General features: G+C 52.3%; 6 protein-coding genes across 6 annotated transcripts; 1 reads left to right on the top strand and 5 right to left on the bottom strand.

Moving 5' to 3' along the window:
* Positions 1–3,794: 3,794 nt before the first annotated feature.
* M431DRAFT_499311 (hypothetical protein) lies at positions 3,795–9,716 on the top strand (the record flags this gene model as incomplete). The annotated part of the gene is made up of 4 exons (XM_024917786.1): positions 3,795–4,196; positions 4,693–7,021; positions 7,968–8,336; positions 8,908–9,716. The coding sequence occupies 4 exons, from the start codon at positions 3,795–3,797 to the stop codon at positions 9,714–9,716; spliced, it is 3,909 nt and encodes a 1,302-aa protein (XP_024770170.1).
* A 546-nt stretch (positions 9,717–10,262) lies between these two features.
* On the bottom strand, positions 10,263–13,165 carry M431DRAFT_512060 (hypothetical protein). Its single transcript, XM_024919780.1, has 3 exons — positions 12,391–13,165; positions 11,943–12,149; positions 10,263–11,860 (listed from the first exon to the last, which is right to left on the bottom strand). The coding sequence occupies exons 1-3, from the start codon at positions 12,683–12,685 to the stop codon at positions 10,515–10,517; spliced, it is 1,848 nt and encodes a 615-aa protein (XP_024770169.1). The 5' UTR covers positions 12,686–13,165; the 3' UTR covers positions 10,263–10,514.
* A 1,142-nt stretch (positions 13,166–14,307) lies between these two features.
* On the bottom strand, positions 14,308–17,383 carry M431DRAFT_95081 (hypothetical protein; the record flags this gene model as incomplete). The annotated part of the gene is made up of 2 exons (XM_024924654.1): positions 14,308–14,628; positions 14,696–17,383. 2 exons carry the CDS (start codon positions 17,381–17,383, stop codon positions 14,308–14,310), a joined length of 3,009 nt encoding a protein of 1,002 aa, XP_024770168.1.
* A 1,014-nt stretch (positions 17,384–18,397) lies between these two features.
* Positions 18,398–20,570, bottom strand: M431DRAFT_485860 (hypothetical protein; the record flags this gene model as incomplete). Its single annotated transcript, XM_024916328.1, has 4 exons — positions 18,398–19,480; positions 19,590–20,159; positions 20,248–20,373; positions 20,547–20,570. The coding sequence occupies 4 exons, from the start codon at positions 20,568–20,570 to the stop codon at positions 18,398–18,400; spliced, it is 1,803 nt and encodes a 600-aa protein (XP_024770167.1).
* A 1,563-nt stretch (positions 20,571–22,133) lies between these two features.
* On the bottom strand, positions 22,134–23,173 carry M431DRAFT_485859 (hypothetical protein; the record flags this gene model as incomplete). Its single annotated transcript, XM_024916327.1, has 2 exons — positions 22,134–22,817; positions 22,922–23,173. The coding sequence occupies 2 exons, from the start codon at positions 23,171–23,173 to the stop codon at positions 22,134–22,136; spliced, it is 936 nt and encodes a 311-aa protein (XP_024770166.1).
* Positions 23,174–24,431: 1,258 nt separating this feature from the next.
* Positions 24,432–27,120, bottom strand: M431DRAFT_95210 (hypothetical protein; the record flags this gene model as incomplete). The annotated part of the gene is made up of 4 exons (XM_024924678.1): positions 24,432–24,519; positions 24,591–25,456; positions 25,541–25,722; positions 25,779–27,120. The coding sequence occupies 4 exons, from the start codon at positions 27,118–27,120 to the stop codon at positions 24,432–24,434; spliced, it is 2,478 nt and encodes an 825-aa protein (XP_024770165.1).
* Between the last annotated feature and the right edge of the window lie 387 nt (positions 27,121–27,507).

Here is a 27,507-nt window from a genome sequence, read left to right as displayed (position 1 = left end):
AATCCCGGTAACAACTCATTTTAAAAAGTAAACAACAGACAAAAGAAGAAAAAGAAAACATGGCATGTGGCTATTTGTGTCTCCGATGCACGTCTTACAGCTTGTGTCGAAATAGGCAGTCTCAGGATCGGCTTCGTGGTACCCCCCCAGGGAGCGCACTGATGTTTTTCTTTTTCTTTTGCCCCCATCTTGGCGCTACAGGATGGAATCACACATCACGCTCACGCCTTTTGTATGAGAGGAAATGATGCACGGCTTGGTGAAATGAAATGAGACAGTCACACATCACAGAAGGGCAGGCATCATGAGTAAGCTCTGCCAGCGAACGGCGTGCTAGCGGAAGCGCCGTCTGTCTGGAAGGATATTGGCCGGACGGTTCATCGAGCTGCCGGCCACTAGAACAGCAGCCCGTAATATTGAATTCATTGAACCTTTTTTGATCAAAATTGCGACCATGTGAAAGGGCAGGCTTCTGATAAGGCCGCATTGGTTGGCGCTATTAAGTTCCTGGAACGGAACGGCACACTGCCGGAGGCATTGCCGCATTAATCATCTTGAACCGGCAGCGACAGAAGCGAAACAAGCAAGCAAACAGCTGGCAGAGTATTACAGAAACGAGCACGCACATGGGACGAAAATGCGGGTGGTTGGGCAAAGCGAAACGTTCGTTTACAATACAGTGTTCGTACATGTACGAGGAAAGGTTCCCAGCAGCTTATGCACAAACTACCGCTCCGTTTTTACCGCCATTGCCTGTTATCGCGAAGTTGGCGGTGACCACCTGCAGGAGTCGTGTCGTTGCATGTGCTCCGTACTGTAGCCTACTTGTACCTACATATAGAACCGCCAGCAGAGAGCAACAAAAAGGGAAAAAGATCCATTGATGGAATCCAGCTCCGTTCTGGCGTCCCCACGGGGGTACGCAAGAATGCAGAGGGAGATTGCGGTAAATGCAGGTACCTGCTTTAGTCGTCGCCTCTAGATCCACTGCGTGCAAGTCCACGAGAAAGCTGGCACTAACACCGGTCGACGAAAAGTCAATCCAATCCCCATTGTCACAGCTCACCTTTTCTAGGTGGTAGGTGCATGAGAGAAAAAAAAGGCGACCAGACGTTGTCGTGACGAGAACAGCGCATGGTCTGGGCAAAAAACCAAGAAAAAAGCCGGATAAGCGTACCGTATCGTATCGACTAGCAATCGAGAAAAACAACCTGAAGCCACCAGAGCAACGTCAAAGGGCCTGGGCCCCCCAGCCCGTAACCAAGGGGCTTTTGGGGCTCCAGAAATGCCCACAGATCATCAACAAGGTGCGGTTCGCGAAAAAGGGCCGTCCGTGCTCTGTTGCTTCTCGCTGACCGCCGCCGCGAAGAGAGTCCACTAGAACAGCTCTAGTAAGGGAGTGGCCAGCGTTGTTGTCATCATGGGAAGAAGCGAGCAGGAAAAAATGCCTCAGCAAAAAAAGGACGAATTGCTTGGCTGTCGTGTACAAAAAAGTAATGAAAATGGAAACATAATAATAGATGCTCTAGCCAAGAAGCACCAGCGCCAGGACGGCCAAATGAAACATGGAACCCAAGAGAGACGGGAAGATTGAGGCCAAAAAAAAAGAGGGCTTCCAATCCGCGCTGGGGCATTTCCCCCGGGCTAATAAACTCAAGCTCCATTGTATGAGGTCTTTTGGCGTGCGGTAGTGGCCCGTAATGGTAGCAGTAGCGGTGGTTCTCCGTAGCGGGAGAGGCAGTTAGAGGCGGATATTGCAAGTAAAGTTGAGCATTAAGTTTATGGGAACGGCAAGGCTTTCTTTCTGGGTTTCGCCCACCCGAAATTGCTGCTTAGTGATCGGGTCAATTCGCTGCCCTATTATTGGAGAAGGGCTGAATTTGGTTAATCAATGCCGAAGTAGGATACGAAGTGAATCCATCTTGTTTATGGCATACACGTGTAATTCATCTTGCATCTGGGGTAATTGCAACGGCGTGATGGTTCCAACAACCCGCTGGGCGAATGATATGGAGTACTACCTTAGGTTTTGATAGCTGGAACGCTGAAAATGAACTGGCGCACCGCACCAGCAGCATCAAGGCGTCGGCACTCGAACTCTTTTACGAGAGCCTCCGTAGCCCTGGATTTCTGCGTTATCTGCCTCTAGCGGCACGGCCAACGCGCACCAGGCAAGCATCTGCCATCCTGTGACGAAGAGAGACACCGCCTAGCGTGTGCCAAGTACATTGATGAGCAGCTTGAACATTTTCATGCCGATGTGCGGCTTCCACAGGCACGCACTACACTAACAGATACCGGTCACATTACAAGCATCAATGGGTAAGGTGTTTAGGTGGCGGGCGATAAACATGTACCTCGCAGGGGTGGAAGACCCAGAGACAAACAAACAACAACACAGGGGCAGGCTATTGTGCAAGTCCAGTCCATCCAGACGTAGCACGGTCCAGTGTCTCGCTAGCATCAATTCAACCAAGTCAGCGTTAAAGGCCAGGCATTTCCGAAAGGGTGTGCCGTCTCCGCCAAGTCCCGCCGGCTGGGCTAGCAGGGGAATTATAGAGGATGGACGTGTGAGTACGAGTAGCAGTAGCAGTAGAGAGAGCAGAGAGGCTCCGCCCCGTGGTGGAAATAGGTAGGTAGATACCGCAAATCGAATGGAGCGAGGCCGTGGGTTCGATGCTGGAGTGCATTGCGGTGAGGTCCAGCTGCCACCGACATTTACACGAGCTCTGCACGAGTACACGTATTGTTCATGCAGCACCGCTTCTCCATCCGGTAGCGAACCACATAGACAGCACAACGGCCCGCTGGCTTCGTATGGCTGAAAATCGGAGCTGTATGTACGAGCACAGTATCGAAGGCAAAGGGGGCGGTGGGCCAAGGGCTCGTCGACAGCTCGCTGCTTCGGCCTCTTGGGTTTGGCGTGCTTTTTGTTGTGCTTGTGCCAAGCCGACAGGACCATGCTTTTTTTCTTCGTCGTCCTTCTACTTTTTACTTTTTCAAGTGCCCGTCCCTTGAAGCGCTGAGGTACAGGACAGTACCGGGGTACTTTGGTACATACCTGAGCAAGTTCCATCTTGTCCTTGTCCAGCTCAGTCCACTGTAGGAGGAAAGATACAAAAGATACAGATACAGGGGGGCCAAGCAACCAGGCATGGGGCCCGACCAAGGTCGCAGGGATGGCGGCGGTACGTACCGGACTAGCGGCCACACCGTGCGCGCCTGGCCGCAACTCGTACGGCCGACGGCTTCGTGCCTTGTACTCCAGGGTACCGCTTTCGCCCTAGCACCGCTCATGGCGTGCCCCAGTCTTCGCCGTGCCTGGCCTCTGCTTGCTTGCCCTGGCCTGCCCTGGTCCAAGATGGCAAGGACGGTTGGGACGCTCGCATGGCGCCTGCTTGCTTCGTCGAGCCTTTCGTTGAAATAGAAGCTCTCTCCCCGTCCTCGACTTAGCTTTCCTTTCCCTTTTTTTTCTCTTCACCCACGAATGCGTTGAGTTTAACGTGTCCCCCCCAAGCCTCTCTTCGTGTGGTGTGAAAAAGCAAACTTTTCTCCCTTATCTCCTCCCTCCGCCCCGAACTTTACTATTTCCCCCTAATAATAATAATCAATCCTCTTTTCGCTTTCAGCATTCCCGCCCCTCAAGGTCATCTACATACCAATTGAGGAACCCCGCGGCATTTCTAGACTTGTCAGCTTTTCTCGCAACCTAGAACCCTTCGTCTTTTCTTATAAATCAGCACCCGCCAATATACACATCACAAGCGTCTCACACACGTTAATAATACTTCGTCATGGCGGACGATAAAGCCGTCGGCGCACCCGCGCTGGATACAAATATCGAATCGGGCAACTTCGACGAGAAGCGCGCTCAGCCTCCCACTGAGGCCGTCCCTCCCAAGAAGGATGCTCCCGCTGAAGAGGAGGAAGAAGATGAGGACATTGATGCCTTGATTGAGGATCTCGAGTCCGAGGATGGCCACGCCTTCGAGGAAGAAGAGGAGGAGACCAACCCTGCCACTGGACGTATCGTCCCCGAGGACATGCTCCAAACTGACAGCCGTCTCGGTCTGACCGAGAGCGAGGTTGTCGCTCGCCGTCGCAAGTACGGTCTTAACCAGATGAAGGAGGAGAAGGAGAACTTGGTTCTCAAGTTCCTTGGCTTCTTCATCGGTCCCATTCAGTTCGTCATGGAGGTGAGTTTTTTCTTTTTTCGCTTTTCCCGCCATTTTTTGCGTCTCGATATGCACTCGATTGCCTTGGCTTCGACACCCACGGCCATGATTCATCTCGTCAGCCCTCTCACCAACACCACCACACCCTCTTGCAACTTATCAGCAAGCCGCGTTCCCCCGACGCGGCGAGCGATTCCCTCCAATTGCCTTGTTTTTTTTTTTTTGTTTTCCCGCGCTTGGCTCCTCGGGTCTAGATTGGCAGCTCCACACCAGCTTCTTACGGCCTCTGCGCTCATTGGTTCAATTGGCCTGGCTGAGCTGATCTGCACTCCGTTTCCCTGCGCTCGAGAAAATTATGCATGTGGGGGGCCGAAGAATGCCGATCCACTCAATACCTTAACATGTCACCCGCTCCACTCCTATCCCAACCGGCGCCGTCGATCGCCGATACGCAAAAAACACCCTTATTCGTTACGCGTTTTACGAATACGCCAATTTGCTGACCATCGTATTATAGGCTGCTGCTGTTCTGGCTGCCGGTCTTCAGGACTGGGTCGATTTCGGTGTCATCTGTGGTCTTCTCATGCTCAACGCCTGTGTTGGTTTCATTCAGGAATTCCAGGCTGGTTCCATTGTCGAAGAACTCAAGAAGACTCTCGCTCTCAAGGCTGTCGTTCTCCGTGACGGTACTCTTAAGGAAATTGAGGCTCCCGAAGTCGTCCCTGGTGATATTCTGCAGGTTGAGGAGGGTACCATCATTCCCGCTGATGGTCGCATCGTTACCGAGGGCGCTTTCCTCCAGGTTGATCAGTCCGCCATCACTGGTGAGTCTCTCGCCGTCGACAAGCACAAGGGCGACTCCTGCTATGCTTCCTCTGCCGTCAAGCGTGGTGAGGCCTTCCTGGTCGTCACCGCCACTGGTGACAACACCTTCGTCGGTCGTGCCGCTGCTCTCGTTTCTCAGTCCGCCGGTGGCACTGGTCACTTCACTGAGGTTCTCAACGGCATTGGTACGATTCTGCTGGTCCTCGTCATCCTGACCCTGCTCGTTGTCTGGATTTCTTCCTTCTACCGCTCCAACGGCATCGTCGACATCCTGCGCTTCACCCTGGCCATCACCATTGTCGGTGTCCCTGTCGGTCTTCCCGCCGTCGTTACCACCACCATGGCTGTCGGTGCCGCCTACCTCGCCAAGAAGCAGGCCATCGTCCAGAAGCTCTCTGCCATCGAGTCCCTTGCTGGTGTCGAGATTCTCTGCTCTGACAAGACCGGTACTTTGACCAAGAACAAGCTCTCTCTCTCCGAGCCCTACACCGTCCAGGGCGTTGACCCCGATGACCTGATGCTTACTGCCTGCTTGGCCGCTTCCCGCAAGAAGAAGGGTATCGATGCCATTGACAAGGCTTTCCTCAAGTCTCTCAAGTTCTACCCCCGTGCCAAGAGCGTCCTGTCCAAGTACAAGGTCATTGACTTCCACCCCTTCGACCCCGTCTCCAAGAAGGTTACCGCTGTTGTCGAGTCCCCCCAGGGCGAGCGCATCACCTGTGTCAAGGGTGCACCTCTTTTCGTTCTCAAGACCGTCGAGGAGGACCACCCCATCCCCGAGGACATTGACAAGGCCTACAAGAACTGCGTCGCCGAGTTTGCTACCCGTGGTTTCCGTTCCCTCGGTGTTGCCCGCAAGCGTGGTGAGGGTGCTTGGGAGATTCTTGGAATTATGCCCTGCTCCGACCCCCCTCGTCACGACACTGCCCGCACTATCAACGAAGCCAAGAACCTCGGTCTGTCCATCAAGATGTTGACTGGTGATGCCGTCGGTATCGCTCGTGAGACTTCTCGCCAGCTCGGTCTCGGAACCAACGTCTACAACGCTGAGCGTCTCGGTCTCGGTGGTGGTGGTGACATGCCTGGCTCTGAGGTTTACGATTTCGTCGAGGCTGCCGATGGTTTCGCTGAAGTTTTCCCCCAGCACAAGTACTCTGTCGTCGAGATTCTCCAGCAGCGTGGCTACCTCGTTGCCATGACTGGTGACGGTGTCAACGATGCCCCCTCCCTGAAGAAGGCCGATACTGGTATTGCTGTCGAGGGTGCTTCCGATGCTGCCCGTTCCGCCGCCGATATCGTTTTCCTTGCCCCCGGTCTCGGTGCCATCATTGACGCTCTCAAGACTTCTCGCCAGATCTTCCACCGCATGTACGCCTACGTCGTCTACCGTATCGCCCTGTCTCTGCACATGGAGATCTTCCTTGGTCTCTGGATCGCCATCCTCAACCGTTCCCTGAACATTGAGCTGGTCGTCTTCATTGCCATTTTCGCTGATATCGCCACCCTGGCCATTGCCTACGATAACGCCCCTTACTCCCAGACTCCCGTCAAGTGGAACCTTCCCAAGCTCTGGGGTATGTCCGTTCTCCTCGGAACCGTCCTCGCCATCGGTACCTGGATTGCCCTCACCACCATGTACGCTGGTGGCAAGAACGGTGGTATCGTCCAGAACTTCGGTAACATCGACGAGGTCATCTTCCTTGAGATCTCCCTCACTGAGAACTGGCTGATCTTCATCACCCGTGCCAACGGTCCTTTCTGGTCTTCCATTCCTTCTTGGCAGCTCAGCGGTGCCATCCTGGTTGTCGACATCATTGCCACCCTCTTCTGTATCTTTGGTTGGTTCATCGGCGAGCAGACCAGCATTGTCGCTGTTGTTCGTATCTGGATTTTCTCCTTCGGTATCTTCGCCATCATGGGTGGTCTCTACTACTTCCTCCAGGGAAGCACTGGTTTCGACAACCTCATGCACGGCAAGTCTCCCAAGCAGAACCAGAAGCAGCGATCATTGGAAGATTTTGGTAAGTTTTTATATCTTTTCATCCCAATCAGACGTATGGTTGCTAACTCTTTTCGCAGTTGTTTCCCTGCAACGTGTTTCTACCCAGCACGAAAAGTCTCAGTAAATACACTCTATTACATACCCGCAGGCTAGTTGGCTTGCATGTTTCCGTTTTAAATGTTTAAATTTGTATGAGTCGTATCTGAAGATGGACTCGTCTAAAGTGGATGAGAGGCAACTTTTCATACCCAATGATGGTCTGATAGACAGCTAATGAAGACAAAAGTAAAATAATGTCACCTTGATGTGTCTGGTGAACTTGAATGTTATGTCGGCAAATGTCTTGATGTGAACAACTGATTAATGTTTTGAGGATGGGGCGAGTGCGAGTTTATGAATTGATAGTTGGCAAAAATGAAATGGTTTTAAACGACTGAACTACCGAGCAGAATTACAGTACAGTTTAGATTTTGTAAGGCTCCTGGTTGATTCTTCCGCAGATGCCGGCGAGATATCAGGCGCTGCAAAAGTTGGTGTTGCCGTGCCAAAGCGCGTCACGTGACATGAAAACTGCCGGTGCATTTTCTGCAGCTAAGCCCGCTAAACTAACTGCCTGGTGCAGATATCGCCCCAAAACGCTCATCAAAACAAACCAACCAATATTTCCTTTGCAACAGAACCAAGACTTCCTGCAGCTATCAAATCAGAATTCTGTTGAGTGAGAATAGACAAATCTCTATCCCCAAGCAGTTCTGATTTTGATTTTTTAGTTTTGTCTTTCCTTTTTCGTTGGGTTCACTTTCGAAACTCTCCTGGCATAGAAACTATTCCATCTCTTTTTAAGAATCGCCATGAGCAGTACTCCCGCTGAGCTACCAGGCTTTTACTACGGTAACATTTCTTTTCATCTCCTTTCATCATGTCTTTTTGCATCAATATTCATCAACCTAACATTTGAAATGCAGATGCGGAGAGGCGGAGATATTTCGCCATAGAAAATTCTCACACCGCGCCAGCTTCGGCGGAATGGTCCTCTGCCTCCGTTAAGCGCCGCAGGCTCGAGACGCAAGCCGCCGAGGAAGCAGCCCAGCAGGAAGAGCTCATCGAGAACCATGTTAAGCGCAGTGTCTTGACTAATGATGTTGCTACCTCTGGACTGCTTGCCCGCGAGCTGGGCGCCTCGAGACCCGCGGGGATGCTTGAGAATGAGGAAGTTGCTGCTACTCTGTGGGCTCAGGGGGTGACTGACAAGGGCAGCGTTGCCTTTGGGCTCAGTCTGCATTATGAGACTCATCCTCATATGCCGTGTTTTTACGTCAGTGGCAAGGAGTGTGGTACGGAGTCGGCTATAGCGTATTCGAGTGAGTTTTCCTTCATGTTTGACACTCGTTGTTGAGTTGGGTATGAAGAACGAGAGGGCAAGCGGCTACTAATGACTCGATTTTTAGCTTTTGATGAAGAGATGCTGATGGGAACCTATATTGACACGGATGAAAACGAAAAGTGAGTATCTGTTTTACTCTTCATCCTAACTCTCCTTGCCTGGGTTACGATACTAACGGCCTGGTACAATATAGTCTGAAGACTAAAGCAGCGCATTTCCGCAGTCCGGATAGACTACACTATGAGATGATCTACTGTCCTCAGATGTCATCTATCAAATATCATCAACCGACTAACAAGGTTCTTCTCACCTCGAAAGAACCAGGCCGGGGCTTGTCTCTCTGTGTTTTCACTCCTCCAATGGAGACAACTCCTGACCAGGAACGGCACTGGATCCTGGGAGAAAGTATGTTCCCCTTCCTCTTATATGAACCCCTTTTTGGGAGTATTTTCGTGACAAGGCATTCCCGAATGTTTGTCAATTATCCTCGCCTGAGCATCTGACTGACACCGCAATAATAGTTGATAGCTACCGTAATATCATGTATGACTTTTCGCGCAGTCGAAGCTGGGGCGTCAACCAGAGCACGCCTGCCCCTGCCTCTTCCGACCTCCTCTGCGTTGTGGGCACCAGCAGGGGGATCCAGCGTATTCATCTCGATGAAACTCCTAGCTGGATCACTCAAATTCGAATGGAGAGCCCGCCGGACTACGGCGTTGATGCCAAGATTGATTACCCTGGTCGCAAGCACCATATCGGCCCTCAAGAGATCTTTTCTCAAGACTTCCAGGTTGGCAATCACAACATCTTGTTTGCTGGTGGCCGGCAGCCTCGCCTCTGGGTTACTGACCTTAGAGCGCCCACTGCCGGATGGAACTTCGTTAAGCACGGCTCGTCCATTGCGCACGTCCGCAGCATTAACCCCCATCAAGTCCTGGTCGCCGGTCTGCGGAACCGCATGTCCGTGTACGACATGCGCTTCATCCAAGCCAACAGGAATGGTTACCGCGAGCGAGCCACTTCTTCCCCAATTCTCGAGTTCCCAGACTACAAGAACGAGCCCTACTTCAACTTTGGCTGGGACGTATCCACGGAGCTCAACCTCGTGGCCTCGGCGCAGGACAACGGCACCATCAAACTCTTCTCCCTGAGCTCTGGGTGCGTTTTGCCTTCGGGACAAGCCTTGGAGAGCTTTCGCACGGACGATCCCGTCAAGGCAATGATGTTCCAGACTTTGCCGGGAGAGAATTCGCCGAGCTTGTATGTGGCCAAGGGTCCGTTTTTGAAGAAATTTGGTTGTGCGCCAAGCGACCTTTCTGACGAGGAATGATTCTATTCAATCTCCTTGACTTGTTTTTCTTCTTCGGGGCTATACTTGCACCTGTTTGATATCGATTTTCTTGTCCAAGGGACTATGTGCGCAAATTTGCTTCGTTATATTGTTTTTCGATTTATTTCACGTCAGGTGTTAGGATCATCAGCATGAGGAATCCTCGTTTTTATGTACGATTTGGGAGGATGGGCTTGGTATTTATGGTCCCTCGAACTTGCTTCTACGAGGGGTTACATCGTTTACATCGTTTGATATTGGTTTGATTTGATTTGATTTGACGCAACAACGATACTGCTGATACCCAAGGACGGGTTTGCAGAAAGGGATACACAGGAACAGCTGGCATATGCGAAATGAGCTACGAGTTACGCGTTTACGGAAACAAACGGGATGGAAAAGTGTCTTCTTCTGCTTTGATAGAATGGTTTATGGTCATTGAAATGCCGTCTTGTACTTTGCTATATATCTACAGACGGACGGACGGACGGACGGACAAATGTGTTTGAGAATAAGCTTACTAAAGAGCTTTGTATGAATTCATATAACGGAATTACAATTATATTTCGAGAGATGTAGTAAATACAATAACCATGCTATAACGCATACATGTCATAATATGTGCATTTCGTGGAATGAATGCACTTTAAGTGTTACCAAAACCAAACGAGTTGTCCTCCAACACCGGAGTAATGCTGTTGCGGGTGATTCAGGGGTTAGCAAGCCCTCCAGGAGCGTCCTCCTCTTTTCTTTCTTTGTGCTCATTCCCACCTCTTTTTATTCACTAGAAAGCATCATTTATTTAGCATTTTCTTGTCCATTTGCATCGGGCCAATACTGACACGTATCAGCCAACATGGGAAAAGATTCGGCAAACAGCCTCCCCAATTTCCAATTATCCAAATTTCGCATGTGGCTCTCAAACACGGGGTTAATCATAATCTCATCAGAGTCGGGGTTTCGTAGTAACGTATGTGCCTCCTCATAAGGCCAGGAGACGGAGAAGGTGGATGTAAACGGAAGAAAGAAGTTGTCAAAGTAGAAGAGGTCGGGATTTTCGGCTCTAATGACTCTTTCCCTCATCGCCGGGTATGGTAAGAAATCCATCCACGCGGCATGCGGTATTTCGTACTGACATGGCAATGGATGGATCCACGGCGGCAAACGTTCCAAGTTTTCCTTCGTTGGATATATCTGCCATCGCATGAAAAGAAACATGAGGTACAGAATGGCCACCTTTTCGGGAAGGCCGGACACCTCGGGAAACTTGGTAATGATGTCTGTGAAAACTCTAGACACTGGGTGGCTGAATTTGCTATTTGCTGGATTGAGCAGAGAAGAAACGGATGGATACCGAGGGCCAGACACCTCACTCGGCTCGTAGCCCTCAGCAGCACGCTGCTGCCGCTCGCTAAGAAAGTCGAGAAGTAGAGCGTCAAGCGGACATGTAGGACTGCAGTTGCGCAGGGGACGCGAGAATTGAGGGAGAGCTTCTGGGACAGCAGTCTGTGCGGTGGGATAGGGAACTGCTGGAACCATGGGGGGGCTGGGATCAGAGGTTGGCCCGGAGGCAGGCCCTGGCTGGCTTGTGACAGAACTCTGCCGAGTGATGCCCAGGGCTGATGCTATTGCCGGAGTTGTGTCTGAGGTAGCTGATAGTATGGAAATAGGTGACTCCCACGCAGGCACAGGCCGGGCCTGTGGTGCGTAAGTCGGATTCACTTGTGTCCAGTCATGTTTCATGGGGACGTGGTGGTATTCAACCGTGTCTTGTGCACCATTAACGCCCCTCTGTAGCTTTGGTATAGCTTGGGCAGGGTCGAGTACGACGTTTAGGTCAAAGCGGCCCTGCTCAAAGTCCAAGCCGTGCCGAAGCGTCTGTCCTTGCCGCTCTAATAGGGCCTGAGTGCCTTCATCGACGGCGTCGGTTAGGCTAGGCTGTCGCGGTGCTGGCGGTGTACTACTACCGCCGCTTTGCCAGCTCTGCAGGGGCGGTTGAGCGGCTTGGCGAATGGGGTCAACCATTCCTGCTGCTGGTGATGAAGAAGTAGCAGATGCTGCAGGATGATAGGCGATGTTGCTTGTTGTTGTCATGGGAATAGGTGTTGCGGCGTATGGGAGGGCAGGGCTGATGCCAGGCATATCTGCTCTTGTTAGACTTTCGCCGGATAACTGTATGGACACATGGGTAAAGACAGAATTTCAGTTTGAAAGGCTAAAGCTTACTTGACCCAACCAAAGGCTGCAGCATGCCGATAATGCTAGCCAGCCGTCTCTTGATCTCAGCATTTTCTGCTTCTATCACCTCCTTGGCCCGTACCACGGCCTGGAGGTCCTGATACGGTTTTTGAGCTTCAAGCTCATGGATGCGGCGCTCGAGCCTCTCAATCTGGTTCTTAGTCCTTTCTCGGATGGCACGTTGCGCTTCGCGGTCTGTACAACCAAGGGGAAGGTCATATATGTTAGTCATACGCTAATACCAGGGGGAGGCTGCTGAGAAAGCATTGACAAAAAAGAAGGCTGTTTGCATGGGAAACAGCCAACCAACATCATTGTGTGGTCTCAACAAGTGTAACATTGAAGTCATGAATAGAATAGCTACAAAGGCTGACGCCATATGCGGCGATCAAAGGGGGGTGGGTAGGAAAGATGTACGAGTATGGCAAACACTCACCGTTTGCTCTTTTCTTGGCCAGCTGCTCCGGCGTCAAGTTTGCAACACCTCTACTTCCTGAACCCGTTTTCCTCTTCTTGGTCACATTTTCCACCTCTTCTGCTTCCGTGGTCTCCATGGCGTCCGCGGCACCAGATGCGCCTGCCCCTGCGCCATTGGGCATCGCCGTCGCCGACGTCAGGGAGGGTGCAGTGGCTTCAGCTTCATGCTTGATGCCTTCGGTAGGGCTGCCGCTCTCTACAGAATCTCCTGCTCCGGGGCTAATCCCGCCCCGTCTTACGGATCCGAGATCCATATGGAGCGTGTGGTGGTATTCGGGGAACTGCCAACAACGGGCCGGCCAACCATCCTCCGCGTCCGCCGAATAGACCGGAGCTTGTCCACTCCCAGCGGCGTTGATCCCCCTGGCCTCGGCAACCAGGTGGATGCACCTGTGGTACTTGTGTGTGTAGGTGTGTGGTGTGCGTCTAGGCGCCGGGGGCTCAGGTCTCGATAGCAATCGCCGTCGCGAGGCTGGGCTGAGCGAGCGAGCCGATCAAGATGTGTGTGCTTGGCAGCTGAGTGGGAGGTGTATTCTCCACTCGGCTCCGGAGCTTGGTCTAGACTGCCTAGCTGGAGCAGGACAGGCCGTGTCGAAGCCCTGTCGCTCCAAAAAGCCTAAAGAACAATAGTCGAGGACTGTCTCTGTACGAGTACTCTGTACTCTGTACTCCGAAGGGCCGTGTCAGTCTAGCAAGCAAACAAGGGGCGTCGCGCGAAGACGGGAGACGGCTGCATGGGGGTAATGGTGGAGATGGAATGGTTGGCTTCCCTCAACCTCCGGCTGGCACGGCTGGCCTATGAACAGTTCGTTGCTGAATCAGGCGAGCGGGTGGTCAGAGCCATGTCGCGAGTCAGGAAGCCCGCTAGCGATTGGCTCTGGCACGTGCCGTGCGACGAACTGCGGCGGCTGATAGTTTGAACTAGCAGCTTGAAGGATCGAATCCTGCCGTGGCATGGCGAGCTTACTTTTGTGATACTACATACCTGCCCAAGTATGCTCTAGACCAGTTGACCAGTCAGTAAATCGAATGCCAGACAGATGCGGCAAAATCATGTAAGCTTAAGCGCGAATGCCGGGATGGGGGTGGGCTGAGTAATACCGGTACTAAATGCCGTTCCATGTCGCCTCCTGCAGCTGTGGCTCGATATTCGCTATTTGGCTTGTTGGGGCCGGATGTCTTTGCTGCTATCCAATTGCTTGACGAAGAGTTTCCATATGTAACAGAAATAGGTAGCTTGCTGTGTTTAAGGACCTGCCTGCATGTCAGAGTTGTAGCTGCTTAAATGTGAGGAGGTGTAGATGCGAGAAGCTGAGAGGAGAAAAGAGGTTTGTGGTGTTTAGGAAAGTACATGCAAAGAGGTACCTACTCGTACCTTATCCAAACACCACAACGGGCAAGTACGACGAGGCCCTGCTCTTTCCGCAGTTGCAATGCCAAGTGATTGTGGTACATTGGTACATGTTCAGATATATCAAACGCAGAGACAGACAGCCTCATAGAGTACATTAGAAGATAGAACTAAAGTAGAATGCAATATTGTCTACATCCATCTCTATAGACTCCCGAAGCACATCCTACATATTTCGAAACAGGCACGATGCCCATTCAATCTTAGATCATCACAAGGAACATGAATCGCGTCAAGATGTGTCCAACAATAACCAATTACTCTCCTATACATTCATTCCATCTTCCCAGCCTATTTCTTATTCTCAAAAGTGCAAATCAGCATCTCCCTGATGCCGCTGCCTTGTTCTCTAATCTCATTTGTACCAAAGGTATCAACAAAAGTCATCATCATCAACAAATCGCATTGCTCTCTTTCAAGCCACCCCTTAAACCCCTCCTCATCCTCATCCTCCCATTACATGAATTACTCCGCAGACGCTCTAGCCAATGCCTCGTGCAGATGTGGCGGGAACCTGTATCGCAGTTGGCTCGTGTAAGTCGTCAGATCAAGAATCATCTGCTTCAGCTGTTCCACCATCATCCTTCTCGTGCCCTCGTTGCCGCTGAACTGCCCATTGACTAGCTGCTCTCTTTGTCTGACGCAGCTGATGATGGTCCACATGATTAGATTGGACACATTAATGGACACTGGCTGTGAGAGGCTGGAGAATTTGGAGGCGTAGGCACGGATTGTGCTGGCATCGCCCCCTGCTTCGAGGGGGAGGATATCCAGGCCACGAATTTTCTGTAAACTTCATGTTAGTGACTTTGAACTCTGGGATAAAGTATGTAATGCTATATTGGAAACTTACGTCAAGACATTGAGCCCATTGGCTAGCCTCCACCAAGCTCTTGATGGCACTCATCTCAAGCAAAACGCGGCAGGCAATCTTGTTCTGGTCTTGGATATTCCTGTAGAACATGGCATCGCGCTCGTACATGGTCATCATCGTCTTGGCAAGCTCGACAGGATCGTCGATGGCTGCCAAGCTAAGGCTGCCGCCCTGCTCTGTCTCCTGAGTGCCACCCCTTGGCTTAACAGGCATCAAGCGCATTGGGTCTTCTCCAATTTCAAGAGAAATGGCTTCACTCAGGGCACGGCTAACAATAGCCACAACTGCATCATACTCGCCAGCAAGGTGATAGAGCAGCACGGAATCAGTAGTTCGGCCATTCTCATCAGCAAAGCTGGCAGCTTGCAGAGTGACGGTATTGACAAAGTCGTCCTGTCCATCGAGGCCAATCAACGGTCCGCGACCCTCGATGATGCCCAAGATGCGGCGGCCATCTGGCCTAATGTCACCAATAAGCTTGCTGAATTCTCGCGTCTCCAGCACCAGCTCTCTCAAAGCCTCATGGCAGAGACCACTGTGACGTGCCCCGGCTTCTCCATTGAGATCTGCGTTTAGGCAGATCAAGGTGAGATAGTCAACGGCGGAGACGGCATCGGCAGCCCGGAAGTCTCGAGTGTAGTAGCCAATCATACGACCAAAGTTGATCTGTGGGAGGCCCTTCATGCTATGCGTGCGCAAGTCGTTGGAGGCAGACATTGGGTCACTGGGACGGAGCAGGCCGTAGAACTCAAGGGCCAGGCCAAAGTGAACTGCGTCCACATAGGAAAAGGGGTAGAGATAAGAGACGGCATCCTCAAACATGCCGGACAGGATCTGTAGGTAGAAGAACATGCCGCAGCTGCCGTTGTTATCGTCAGAAGGAGTCTTGGGGAAGTGCTTCTGGCCAATCTCTTTGATGCTGGCCTGCAGATCTGCCAGTCCATATGATTCTCCGGCCATTTCTAGAGCCTTATCGCCCTCTCTGGCCAGGTTGAACTGAAGCCAAATCCAGTCGTTGATGTCGGTGTTGAGGCCGTCCAGGTTGCGGTTGTTCAACTCAATCCGACCAATAACCTTGTAACAGGCCATGCGGAAGGGATCAATGGTATTCTCTGGGGCGTTACGAGAGCGCTGGATGTATTCATTTGTGCAGCGATCGAGCAGCTTCCTGTTAGTGATTCTACGGTCTTCGCTAGCGGCATAGTTGTTGAGGTATGTCGAAAACGTGCGGTCAATACCCCGGAAATGATTGCTATTGTCGTTGACATACTTGGCAGCCTCGTTTACATGGCCAGATCGAAGGAGGTAGAAGACAATGGCCCAAACATATTCGCCATGGATTTGCTGAAGCTCGGTGTTGTCGGGGACCAAGTCCTTTCTAGCTGATCGTAGTCGGATGTATGCCTTGATCTTGCTGGTGATGTCCGGCAGACCTCCAAGCTTAGCTTCGTGAGGGTGCTTAGCAATAAGGGACTCCACCTCGCGAAGGAACTGCTTTTCGAGGAATGCATTTGCGCCGCTCAGGATCCGCCTTCTCATTTCAATCGAAAGCTGGGAGTTAGGGTTTTCGTCTAGATACATCTCGGCGAACTGGCGCTCCTTGGCTGTAGCACTGCGAAGCGTCGTCTCGGCATTGGCGTCTTCACCAACAATTTCAATCATGGCTCGGTAGGCTTCCACAATGTGAGGCGCATGTGGCTCGTGGGATTTTTGCTCAACCTCAGCCAGCTCTGCCAAGATGGGGTAGGGTCGGCCGAGAAGACGCGAGGAGTTGAGGCTGCGGACCTTTTCAGCCAGTTTAGACTGGCGTTCGCGCAGGGCCTGGTCCTCGTTCCTGGACTTGCTGACGCTCTCTGTAGACCGGTCGATGTCGGCGAACTCGGATTGATGAGTTCCAATTCTCGACCGGGCTCCAATAACAGAGCGCTGGAATGTCGAATTGCCAAATGTACTGCTGCGAGTGTCACGGGGAGTGCTTCCTTGGGTCTTCCGTCGGGATCGTCCAAATCCGCCCTGAGCCTCACGACCAGCCGTGGCCGAGGTCTCACGAGGCTTTATGCCAAAATGTTGATAGATACGCTTCCTCTGTGCGTCCCACTCCATGGCTACGTTGTCCTCCAAGAAATTGTCAAAATCGCGGAGTGACCGCTCGAGGCCGTCCTGAATCATGCTCAGGGTCGTCTTCGTCTGCAGGTTCGACAGGTAGGTTTCGACATCGACATCTGCCGGAGCGTAACCGTGTGTTGGTCGTTCAGTTCGCGTGCCCTGGATGTCGAGGAGGCCGAGGTCTTTGGCTGCAACACTGGGATCCACGCCAGAGGCCGCGAGCAAGTAGTGAGCCTTTCCATCAGCACCCCCAGTCTGCTTCGACTGCAGCTTTCTCAACCGGTGGCGCAAATCTCCCAGGCCAAGCTCTAGGCTAGGGAGATCCTCCATGTTGGAATTAACGACACCGGCCTTCTGGGTCTTTGCGAAGAGGCTGTCAAAGTAGGCTCCGGCGGGTTGAGCTGCAGAGGTGGTCGTGTTGTTAGCAACGGTCAGCGCCTGGCCGCCCAAAAGGCCACCCGCTAAGGACATGCCGCCGGCTTGCTGAGCTGGAGGTTGAGTCGTCGTCGGTGCCGCTCCAAAGAGAGATGGCTTCGCAGCCGTGGTGCCGCCGCCTAGCATAGATGTGCCGGTCAGGCCTGAGCCACCAAACAGCGACGGCTTGGGCTGTTGTGCTGCGGCATTCTGCTGGCCTCCAAACAGACCACCGGTTGTGCCAGTCTGTTGGGTCTGGCCCGTTTGCCCAAATAAACCGCCCGTGCTCGGCTGTGCTGTCGCTGTGTTGGAACCAAACAGACCACCGCCAGTCTGAGGCGTGCTCTGCTGGGGCTGCGCCTGTCCGAAGAGGCCCCCAGGCTTCTGCTGTTGCTGCTGCTGTCCGCCACCAAATAGGCCTCCTCCGCCCCCAAACAATCCGCCTCCTGTGCCCGGCGTTGTGGTGGTGGCCTGCTGTTGTTGTTGCTGCGCGGGCTGGCCAAACAGCGACTGGCCGGTTGTCTGCCCGAATAGAGACATCGCGGCGAAGTAGCTAAGACAACTCAATCGGACAGTAAATGGGAAATAAAGCAAAGAAAAAGGAAAAGGATGAATCCGTAGAGATGAAAAGAGTGAGCCACGGCGAGCAGGCAATGGAAGGGCAGAGATGCTCGCGCGTTTGGCAAGACAAATGTGTTGCGGCTAGCTGCGCGTCGCCCACCTTTTTAGAAATTTGGGAACCTGGATTGGCGAGGCTGAGAAACTGGCCGGGAAACAAAGAGCTTTGTCCAATCAAGAGGCCTGGATGGATGACGCGGCTGAATGGCGGTAGCCAATCAACTATCGCCTCAAGTTGCTGTTAATGAATATGAAAACTACGAATAAACAAATGATTTGCACAATCTTACACCTCCTGAAATCATTTTTTGTCAGTTTCCTTAAAAAGAAGCTATTCTTTCAAGCATTAATTCCAATTATCATGAGACAATGGACTTTTTACAAATGTCTTAAAGGGGATCAAGAACATAATGGTAAAAATGTTATCGGGCAATAACTTCGCTGTATTTTACTTTTCTCTATGACAAACAAATGCATAAACTCATTACATTACATATCCCAAGCTCAATTCTATTTCGTCTTCCTCATGCTGTATCAGCAGCTTCACTCATCGTCAGCATCAAACAAGGCTCCCCATTTGGCAACGGCGTTGTCAATCTTCTTTCGGTACGCCTGCTGTGCGTTGCACATGTCGAGGAAAATCTCGTACTTGGCATCCAGAAGCAACTTCTCGCCGGCATCGGTGCCTGGCTGAACCAGTCGGCCGGGCTTGCTCATGCGATCCATGATATTCCACAGCGTCTCGGGTTCTGAACCATCATGGCGGTTGTGGCTATGCGCCTTGGCGCCCAGCATGGCAGCACCGTGAACGACGGCCGCGTTGACGTATCTAGGAATCAACACTGGCATGTTGCATGTGGTAGCCAGGAGGTTCATCAGAATGGGGTTCTGGCACTGCGAGCCGGACATGAAGATGGATGAAATCTCGTGGCCAGCCTTGTTCATCTGCTCGACAATCTGGCGAGTCTGCATGGCGATGAACTCCATGGTGGCATAGTACCACAGGGCCATGTTGTCGGTACTCTTGTCGCTGTCAAGACCAATCATGGAGCCTCTCATCTTGGCGTCTGCAATTGGTGAGCGGTTGCCCCACAGATCGCCATAAAAGAAGTGGTGACGGCCGAGATAAGAGATGGCCGGAGCATTGTGCTTCTCAGCAAGATACTCCAGGTGAGCATTGAGGAAGTCGTAGATGTGCTTGTCTTCGGCCTTGGCCAAAGCCATGGTTTCGTTGTACGCGGGGTGAATGTCCAGCATGTGTCTTAGCAGCTCTCCTGTCGCGGACTGGCCACCCTCGGCCATCCAAAACTCGGGAATCAGCACATCTCGGTAGGGACCCCAGACACCGGGGACAAAGACGGGATTCTTGGACATGGCCAGATGGCATGTTGAGGTACCCGCAACGGCGGCCAGACGAGTAAAGGCCTGGGTGACGTCGTTATGTGGGACATCAGTCTTCAGTTCCTCCTCGGTGAGCTCGACCTTGGCACCGACGGTTCCGATCCATCCGGCGTAGGCGTCAATGACACCGCTTCCGACGGCGATGCCCTCGGGTAGGCCAAGCTGGGAGGCGGCTAGGCGGCTAAGGGTGCCCACGCACTCGCCAGCACTGGCATATTTTCCACTCTGCCAAAATATGAATTAGCTAAGAAACTCGAATCGCAATGATACTGCAGCCAGAAGCGGAATGCAGCAGGGAATAAGACAGTCTAGACGCATAAGAAAATAGGCTCACCACCCCGTCGACGCCGCCCATGCGCTTGAAGTCATCCTTGACCAAGTCGCCCAGGCCTATTTCGTGGTAAAAGTCTTCCTGCCAGCCCTTGACACTGCCGTCTACGCCAACCGGGACGAAGCCCTGCTTGCAAACGGTGCTGCAGAAGCTGCGCGTCTCGTTGCCGGTAGCCAGATGAGTAAGAGCGTCTGCCAGGTCGTAAAACTTGCAGCGGTCGAATAGCTCCGGGGGCATGTTGTTCTTGAGCCACAGAACCTTGGGGATCTCCATCTCAATGCTCATCTTGCCGCCAACGTACTTGAGCAGCTTATGGCCGGTAGCGTTGATCTTGTCCGTCTCCTCGACTGGACGGTGGTCAAGCCACAGGATGACGTTGCGATCGTTGCCATCATTGTCGAACTTGGGGCCAGTGACGGGAATGGGCTCATCAGTATCGTTGGAGAAGACGGCTAGGGAGCAGGTGGCGTCAAATCCAATGCCCTTGATTTGGCTGGGGTTTACAAGAGACTCTTGCACGACGCGGCGAACGCATTCGCAGATGCACTTCCAGATGTCTGTTGTGGATTGTTCCTACAGCCGAACAAACATGGACAAGTCAGAATTAAGCGCCCATACAAGATTGAAAGGAACCAATCGGGGGCGTTGTGGGCGTGCATACGTAGTAGCCGTTCTCGGGCTGCCAGAGCTTAATGTTCTCCGAGGCCAGAGCCTTGATGTCACCAGTCTCATCAATGATACAGGCCCGGGCAGAGCCGGTACCGACATCTATGCCGATGTAGTGATCCTGCAGCAGTTGGTGTTAGCTTTGTCCCCTCATTCTTAGTATTCTCGGTCTGGTGAGTGGTGTTGAAAGCTTCGGCTCTACCAATTTCGCTGCATCATAATGTTGTGCTGCTTGATAGCTCTGTATATCGGGATGCTGGGCGGGGTGGGTTGGATTGGGAGTTTTGTAGCTACCTGAACATTGGGAGGCCTTTCCATGATGCCAGAAATGAATAATTAGCAATGTATTACTATATGACAAGCAATTGGCGAGAAAGAAGAAAAGGCAATTGGATGTATGGAAGAAGAGGAGGAGGACGAGTAAGATGAGAAAGAGAAAGTTGAGACTCACTCCATGGCCTTTATGGGCTTATTGTACGCGTACATCGTTGCTTCCCAGCCAAGGTTTCCCCGCTGATTCTGGTAGCTCAAATCAATGGATTGAATCTGGACCTTTGGAGCAAGCCACAGAACTAGGTCGAATTGGAGGGTGAGACAGAACAGAAGATGGTGTACAGTATCGTGTCGTATCGTATCGATGAGCAGGCGAGGGGTTTCGGTTCCGGCAAAAAGATTGAAAGGGAGCAACCAAGCCGAGAGCAGATGATTCAGGCGCAAAGCAACAACCCCCACCGCCTTGACAAACTGACCCGGACCTGGACCTAGGGGCGTGTCTCCATGGGCGCCAGATTGGAGAGACGCCCAGATGCACGAAACTTGCAGCACCTTTTGGAGCCAATTGGGGCGGATCAAATGCAGCATTTGGTGGGAGGGCATCAATCAGATGAGATGGACCCAGCGTAGGCTCCAGCATTTCGTCCATCCCAGCGGGTTTTAGGTGCATAGGACCACTAACATGCGCTAACGCTTTCCCCATTGCCCCGCTGGAGGACCCTATTTGCCCCTCAACTCCAGCGCTAGCTAACACGGAACGACTTGCTCAGCGCATCTCGGAAGTGATCACTCATGCTTGTGGTGATGACGGGCGATCGAGTTGCCACTGGAGCTCCGGAAATGGATCTGATGAGCACGGCAGTATGAAAGACAAAAAAAGAAGAAAAAAGTTGAAAAAATAGGGTCTGGTCCCATTGACATCATTTATGATTTCATAGTGGCAATCCAGGGACCATTTCATTAAAAAGCAAAAAGAAAGAAGAAGAAACACCACTCAAGCCACTCCATAGAATGAAGCAAATGAAACGATACAGAAAAGTTCCAGTGGCCCTGAATTCCAGCATCCACTCTTGAAAATTCTCCCCCGTCAGCAGGCACACCCAAAACCGGAACCTCACGATAGTCTCTTCCCAATATTTTTTCTTCTATCTTCTCAAACTCCCGATCCCTCCATCTTTTCCCCCCACCATACTTTTTTCTTAACTCGCTGCCTAGCGATCATCACTCGTCCCCTCCGCTTTTCTGGGCCTATCGAGAGCCACGGCTGCACAAGCGTTGCCCAGCCCCTGGTGGCGCTTCAAGAGAATTCCGGGAAGAAGCAAAGCAGAGAAATTCTCTTCTCGTAATGTGAAAGGATGCCATCCCACGTTTTGGTGGGCTCCGATTGCGGTATGCGAGAGGCGAGATATGCAACCAGAACTCGGATCTCGGATATGCTCACGTCCCACGTCTCTCCAACACCATACCATATGATGCGGCATTCAGCCGGTTCGTCTTTGTGGATGCAACCCCTATGCTAGAAAGGCGCCATGTCTCTCCTGGCGTGACACGGAATGGTAGCAACAGCATTTTGACAGACGCCATCATTTGACAAACCTCACGATTGCCTCAAACGACATCAGCCGCACTCATAGGACTCTCCTCTGGCACCGAAGCCCTCCTCATGGCCGCCTCTCTCTCCTTCTTGAACATCATGTCATTCGGCACGCTCATGCTCCTACTCCTGCTCCGGACCATGGCCAAGCCCTCTTGTCCCATCTCTGCCGCCGCAATCGCCTCCTCGTTGGCCGTCTCTGGGTCACCCGCGTCCTGACCCGGGTTGGCAATCTGATACTCCAAGCCCTTGAGCAAGCTATAGACGGTGAACGAGAGCAACGCTCCCAAGCACGGCCCCAGCCAGTATATCCAGTGATATCCCCTGAAGCTGCCCGTCACGACCGCCGGGCCGAGCGATCGCACCGGGTTGATGCCCGTGCCGGTGAAGTTGGTGCCGGCCATGTGCGCAATGAAGACGGAAACGCCGATGCCCACGGGAGCGAGGAACGTGGCGCGGTGCTTCTCCACGGCGAGGAAGTACACCGTCAGCACCAGCTGTGCCGTCAGGAACATCTCGATGAAGAGGCCCTGCACGATGCTCGTGCCGCTGCCCAGGCTGTTGGTCACGCTGAGAGGACCGGGTAGCAGGCCTGATACGGTCGCTGCGGCCGCGATGCCAGCCGCGATTTGCATTGGCAAGATGATGAGGGCCCGGAGTGGCTTCACTGCCCCGACCAGGACGAGTCCTAGCGTGACCTTTTATCATACCCCGTCGTCAGCATAAACATATCCTTGGGGCCATTTAGGTGAGACTGAAGGAGGAAGAACAAGGTGATGATGAAGAAAAAGGACAAGCTCACCGCAGGATTAAACATTCCTCCCGTGACTCGATAAAACACCCACACATTGACCGCCAGCGCCGTCCCAAACGACGATGCAATATACAGCAACGTCGACGCATCCAGCTTCCCGCCATCCGGGCCATTGTCAAGCGCCGCCTGCGCCCCCATGAAGGAGAGCAGCAGGAACATAAAGGTACCACAGAATTCGCCCAAGCCAATGACCAGGGCCGTCTTGAACCTCTCCGTGAACTTGCGAAGGGGTTTCGCCATGGTGAAAGCGAGAGAGGGTGTTCTCAACTACTCTAAAACTGCAATATGATTCGTAAAGTATACTTCGTAGGATGTAAACAACAATTAATTAGAATGTAAATTCAATTCTCCCTCATCATCCCTAACAACAATTCGCAAACTCCCATCTTATATACTCCCTCTCACATACACCATCCGCATCGTACACATCATATACATCATACACATCATCACCACCCGCAACCGGCCCCCTCAAAAGCAAGGTAACTCTTCCCGATGTCTCACAAAAAACGCATGCATGAAATCACACGGACAATCCCACGCCTCTCAAAACCTGAAAAAGCATGACACAATAATACAAGACCGAAATGAAATGAAATTAAAAAAATAAAGGCCCAACGGCCCTCCGTAACCTAACCTGACACAAAAAACGTAGTGTAACAGTCAAACTCCTTCGAGTCAAGAATCATCCTGTGTGATTCAGACGGCACAGAGCGGCATAAGAAACTGAATCTTGGCTTGCTTGTGCATCGAACCTCGTCGATCAGCGTACTTGCAAAAGAAGCACAGACAAAAACAAAAACATGTAGCAAAAGAGTAGAAAGTAGATAATTCCTGAGTTGTTATAAAAAGTCCATGATTTCACTTTGTCTCAGCTCAGACACGGACAAAGCGCAAATCTCCATGCAAAAAACCGCCCGTATGTATATCAATCACTCTGCGGGGTGACGTCGAGGGCTTGTTCCAGCAGCGCATCATCCAAGCCAAGCCAAAACAACTCATCACCGCCATCGAAACATTAACGGATATCAACGGAACTGTTCGTGGCTGTAACGTTTTAATATCTAATTTAATTAAACTGATATTGTGGCAAAAAAAAAAAAAAGGCAGAAAATGGCGTGTTTTCCATAGTCGTACGTCGTGGGAATATGTCGTGCCTACACATCGCTGCAACCTCATCCGCTCAAGAAACCAAGTCTTTTCAGCTAATAATATCAAAAACTCAGGAGCTCAACTCCATTTTCATGCATAGCTTGCTATATCTTGGCTTTCCCGCTAGTTACCCTCCTTCCCCCCTCACAGGTATAATCACCAAATAGTGCTCCAATCCCTTTGCTGCCCCATCCATAATTGCAGTTGCTCAAGCAAAACCCGCGATGCAGCCCGTAGTTTGTTTGTCAAACTACTCAGCCCCCCTAGTAGCGGCAACATATAAACAGAAAAGAGAAAAATAAGTCAAACTCAGGTTACGTCGTATCATCCGTACATTCATAAATCATCATTCGTGGTCATCGTGTGGCTGGTCCTCGACCAGGATTACTACTGTTAATGTCGCTGCATATGCCTCTCTGATGGCGCACGCCATGCTACACGTAGTCCAAGTCAGTCATCTGTAGATGGATGGATTCAGGGAGATGGGATGATCCATCGGACATACCAAGTCTTGTGGACATCCGCCACTACTGCACTGAGGCCCCAATGAGCGCACCAAGCTCTTGCCAGCACCTCATTGTCTCGAACACCTACCGCATCTACCACAAGCACCTTCTCATCGTCGACGTCCCTATCAACCACGGCATTTGCCGCGTCGGCCGCCGGTGGAGGGCTTGAGGCTGTGCTACTGGGCCCAGAATTCTGACCGTCTGCTCCATACAAGCCTCCCCAGTTGCGTATCTTGACAATCTCGTCCGCCTTGACGAGCTGGTAGACGTAGTCGTAGAACAGGGGGTGTGGCCCTTCAGAACACGGCCACGCTGAGATGAAGCTTACATCGTACATGAGCCGTAGAGGCCAAGAAACGCCATCAATCGCAAATTGCGCCTGGGCATCAAAAAGCCGAGGAATTGCAGTGTTGTTTTCACGACCCGTGACATTGACTGGCTTAAAGCTCAGCAGTTCCATCCGCACCGCGTCCACCATGTACCTTGCATTATCAAGCTCGGGCAGCTTATACTCGCGCACAGGATATGCATCTGCCCGAGGCCCTAGCGCATCGGACCGCGTACTCATGGTCTCTACATCCTCGCGGGTCATCCGCTGCTTGGGTTGCCTGGTTCGGATGCGGGCGATCTGAGACCGGCCAAGCTCCGACGTTGGCCTGCCAGGGCCAACCCAACCTGCGACCGAGTGGCATGTAGGGGCCAGCACTTTGCCCACAATGCAGCTTGCCGACCAGTACGTGTGACTATTACGATACTGGAAGCCAACTTGCGGATGCGTATGAGAAAGCATGGCCAGCTCATTCGTCGCTGGGTCTGGGTCCAGGTCAATGAGCGTGTTCATGATGAGGAACGAGAATGTCGGCTACAACCTTGTTAGCAAAGCTGTTCCCCTCTACCCTCCCCCCTTTTCCATTCTTTCGCCATCGTATCAGATATTATTACTCACTCCAGGAAGCACAAGTCCGCTAAAGTAGGCAAACGCATCCGAGCTTATAGAGTCTAGAGCAAATTCCTCGTCCTTTTGCTGCAGGTTCTCCATTGTTTCGCCAAGATTAGGCCACTTCATGATCTGAGCAAACTTCTTAAGCTGCTTTACTTGGCGCTTCTTCAGCTTATATCGTAGTTTCACTGGAAAACACATCCTTAGCTTTGCTTCACGTAGTACACACAAAAGTGCCACATACCTTCGTCGGGCGAATCGCCATACGCATCTACTCGCACATTCTCTCGCCACCGCCTTGCAAGTGCCAGGTTCCATTTGATCGTAGGGGGCATCTGTTGGAGCAATTTCTCCTTGGACCAGTCATCGTGATGTCGCGACTGAATGCGCAGCTCCAGCTCGAGGCTAAGGAGCAGCTGGTGAAAGAATTTGTGATATTGCTCGCGGCTCTCCTCGGTAGAGCTGTCAAATATGAAGCGAGTCACAACTTGGTTCTTCAGCTCAGTGTAGTCGATCCAGTCAGGGCGCGAGAGCGCCATGATCAAGTCAGCGATTTGCTTATCCAGCGTCTTGTGTGGACTCAGAAGCCTGTCGGGATCTCGCAGGAAGCGCTTGTAGAGAGATCTGTACAGGAGAGCCAAGTCATCGTCCTCCAATCCCATCTGCAAGTCCTTCAGTCGCGCAAAGATTTGCTCCAAGCTCACCTCCCGCGGAATGACTCCCGAGTCTCTTAGCGGAATCTTGGTTGGAATATTGCTCGCGGCGGCGGCCCACTGATTGAGCGTGATGGTGCCGCCCAGACGACCGTAGAAGAAGGCATAACTAGGTTGCTCTATCGTTTCCCAGGGATATGATGTGTGCCCGCTCGCCTGGATCCTCATTGTCATGAGATGCGACATGGCATCGTGCGGCTTCGCAACATCAGTGCCTCCGCTTCGGGTCTTGGAGCTTGTCACGTAGAGCACGTAATGCTGATCTGAGGCGTAAGGGATCGCCTTCCTACGTCCCTTGAAGGTCGGCGCACCGTGCGCAATCAACTCTTGGGCGACCTTGTGTGGCAGCTCTTCGTGGCCTGAGACCGTCGCCGGGGGCCATCGTGGGTTCCCGTCCCCAGACGTCGCATGCGCCTCTGCGGCTCTCTTATTCCTGTCGTCAGCAGGCGCAGTGGCGATGTCAACGTCAGTTCCGCTGTCTCTCTTCTTGCCAAAGCTCGACTGAAGTCGTCCCGACAGCGACTCGTCGGTTCGTCGCCTCGTTGCCGAGGTTCTGGGCGAGCGCCTGTGAATGTCACTGCCACTCCCGCCGTCGATTGTCCGGCGCCTGCGTGGCAGAAGATCACGCTGAGCGACAACAAGACTATTGCTGCCCTCGCTGAGCCTGCGACGATGCTGCTTCTCCTCCGGCTCGTCGTACTGCTGTTGTTGCTGTTGCTGTTGCTGCTGCCCTTGAAGCTGCGGCTGCGGCGGCTGCTGATGAAACTCCTTGTCCCCAAAATCATCCTCCCATTCGGCCTCGGCGCCCTCACGCGCATCTCCGCGCAACAGCAGATCTTGATACTTTCGCACCACTCTCGACCCTCGCTTCATCAAGCTCTCCCCGCGCAGAAGCCCTCCCCAAAACTTAGATTTTTCCTTTTTCTGCTCCATCGCTGCCCGCCCTTTTGCCTCATGCGAAAGTCCACCTGTCCAACTTCCGCTAAGCCTTTTTACCCCAATGGCGCTTCTCTTAAGGTGCTGTTTAGCAAAAAATCTCACGAAAAGTCGGTCAATCTCCCCAGGTTGGTGCGCATGGCCAGCCCAGCTCTTTTTCTCTTTGCTTGGGCTTCCTTTCTTAGCTTTCCCTCGGTAGCGAAATCATGATAGGTTGGACCGTGCTGGGCATACGAAAACCGTAGACGTTGGCGCAGTGATGCCTTTGAATCTTGCAGCACATGCAGTCGCAGCTCAAATAACCCGGTGGTTGGGGGAGCGAAG

This window comes from Trichoderma harzianum (assembly GCF_003025095.1).
Source record: "Trichoderma harzianum CBS 226.95 unplaced genomic scaffold M431scaffold_14, whole genome shotgun sequence".
Taxonomy (NCBI): Eukaryota; Fungi; Ascomycota; class Sordariomycetes; order Hypocreales; family Hypocreaceae; genus Trichoderma; species Trichoderma harzianum.
Note: the sequence above shows the minus strand (reverse complement) of the source record. Positions and strands in the feature narration are given on the sequence as shown.

Excerpts from the sequence above, each read along its gene's own strand:
- M431DRAFT_512060 (XM_024919780.1), bottom strand. The coding sequence starts at position 12,685 with ATGGATCTCGGATCCGTAAGACGGGGCGGGATTAGCCCCGGAGCAGGA. Across the intron at positions 12,150-12,390 it reads GGCCAAGAAAAGAGCAAACG|ACCGCGAAGCGCAACGTGCC; the intron begins GTGAGTGTTTGC and ends TTGGTTGTACAG. Across the intron at positions 11,861-11,942 it reads GCAGCCTTTGGTTGGGTCAA|ATATGCCTGGCATCAGCCCT; the intron begins GTAAGCTTTAGC and ends TAACAAGAGCAG.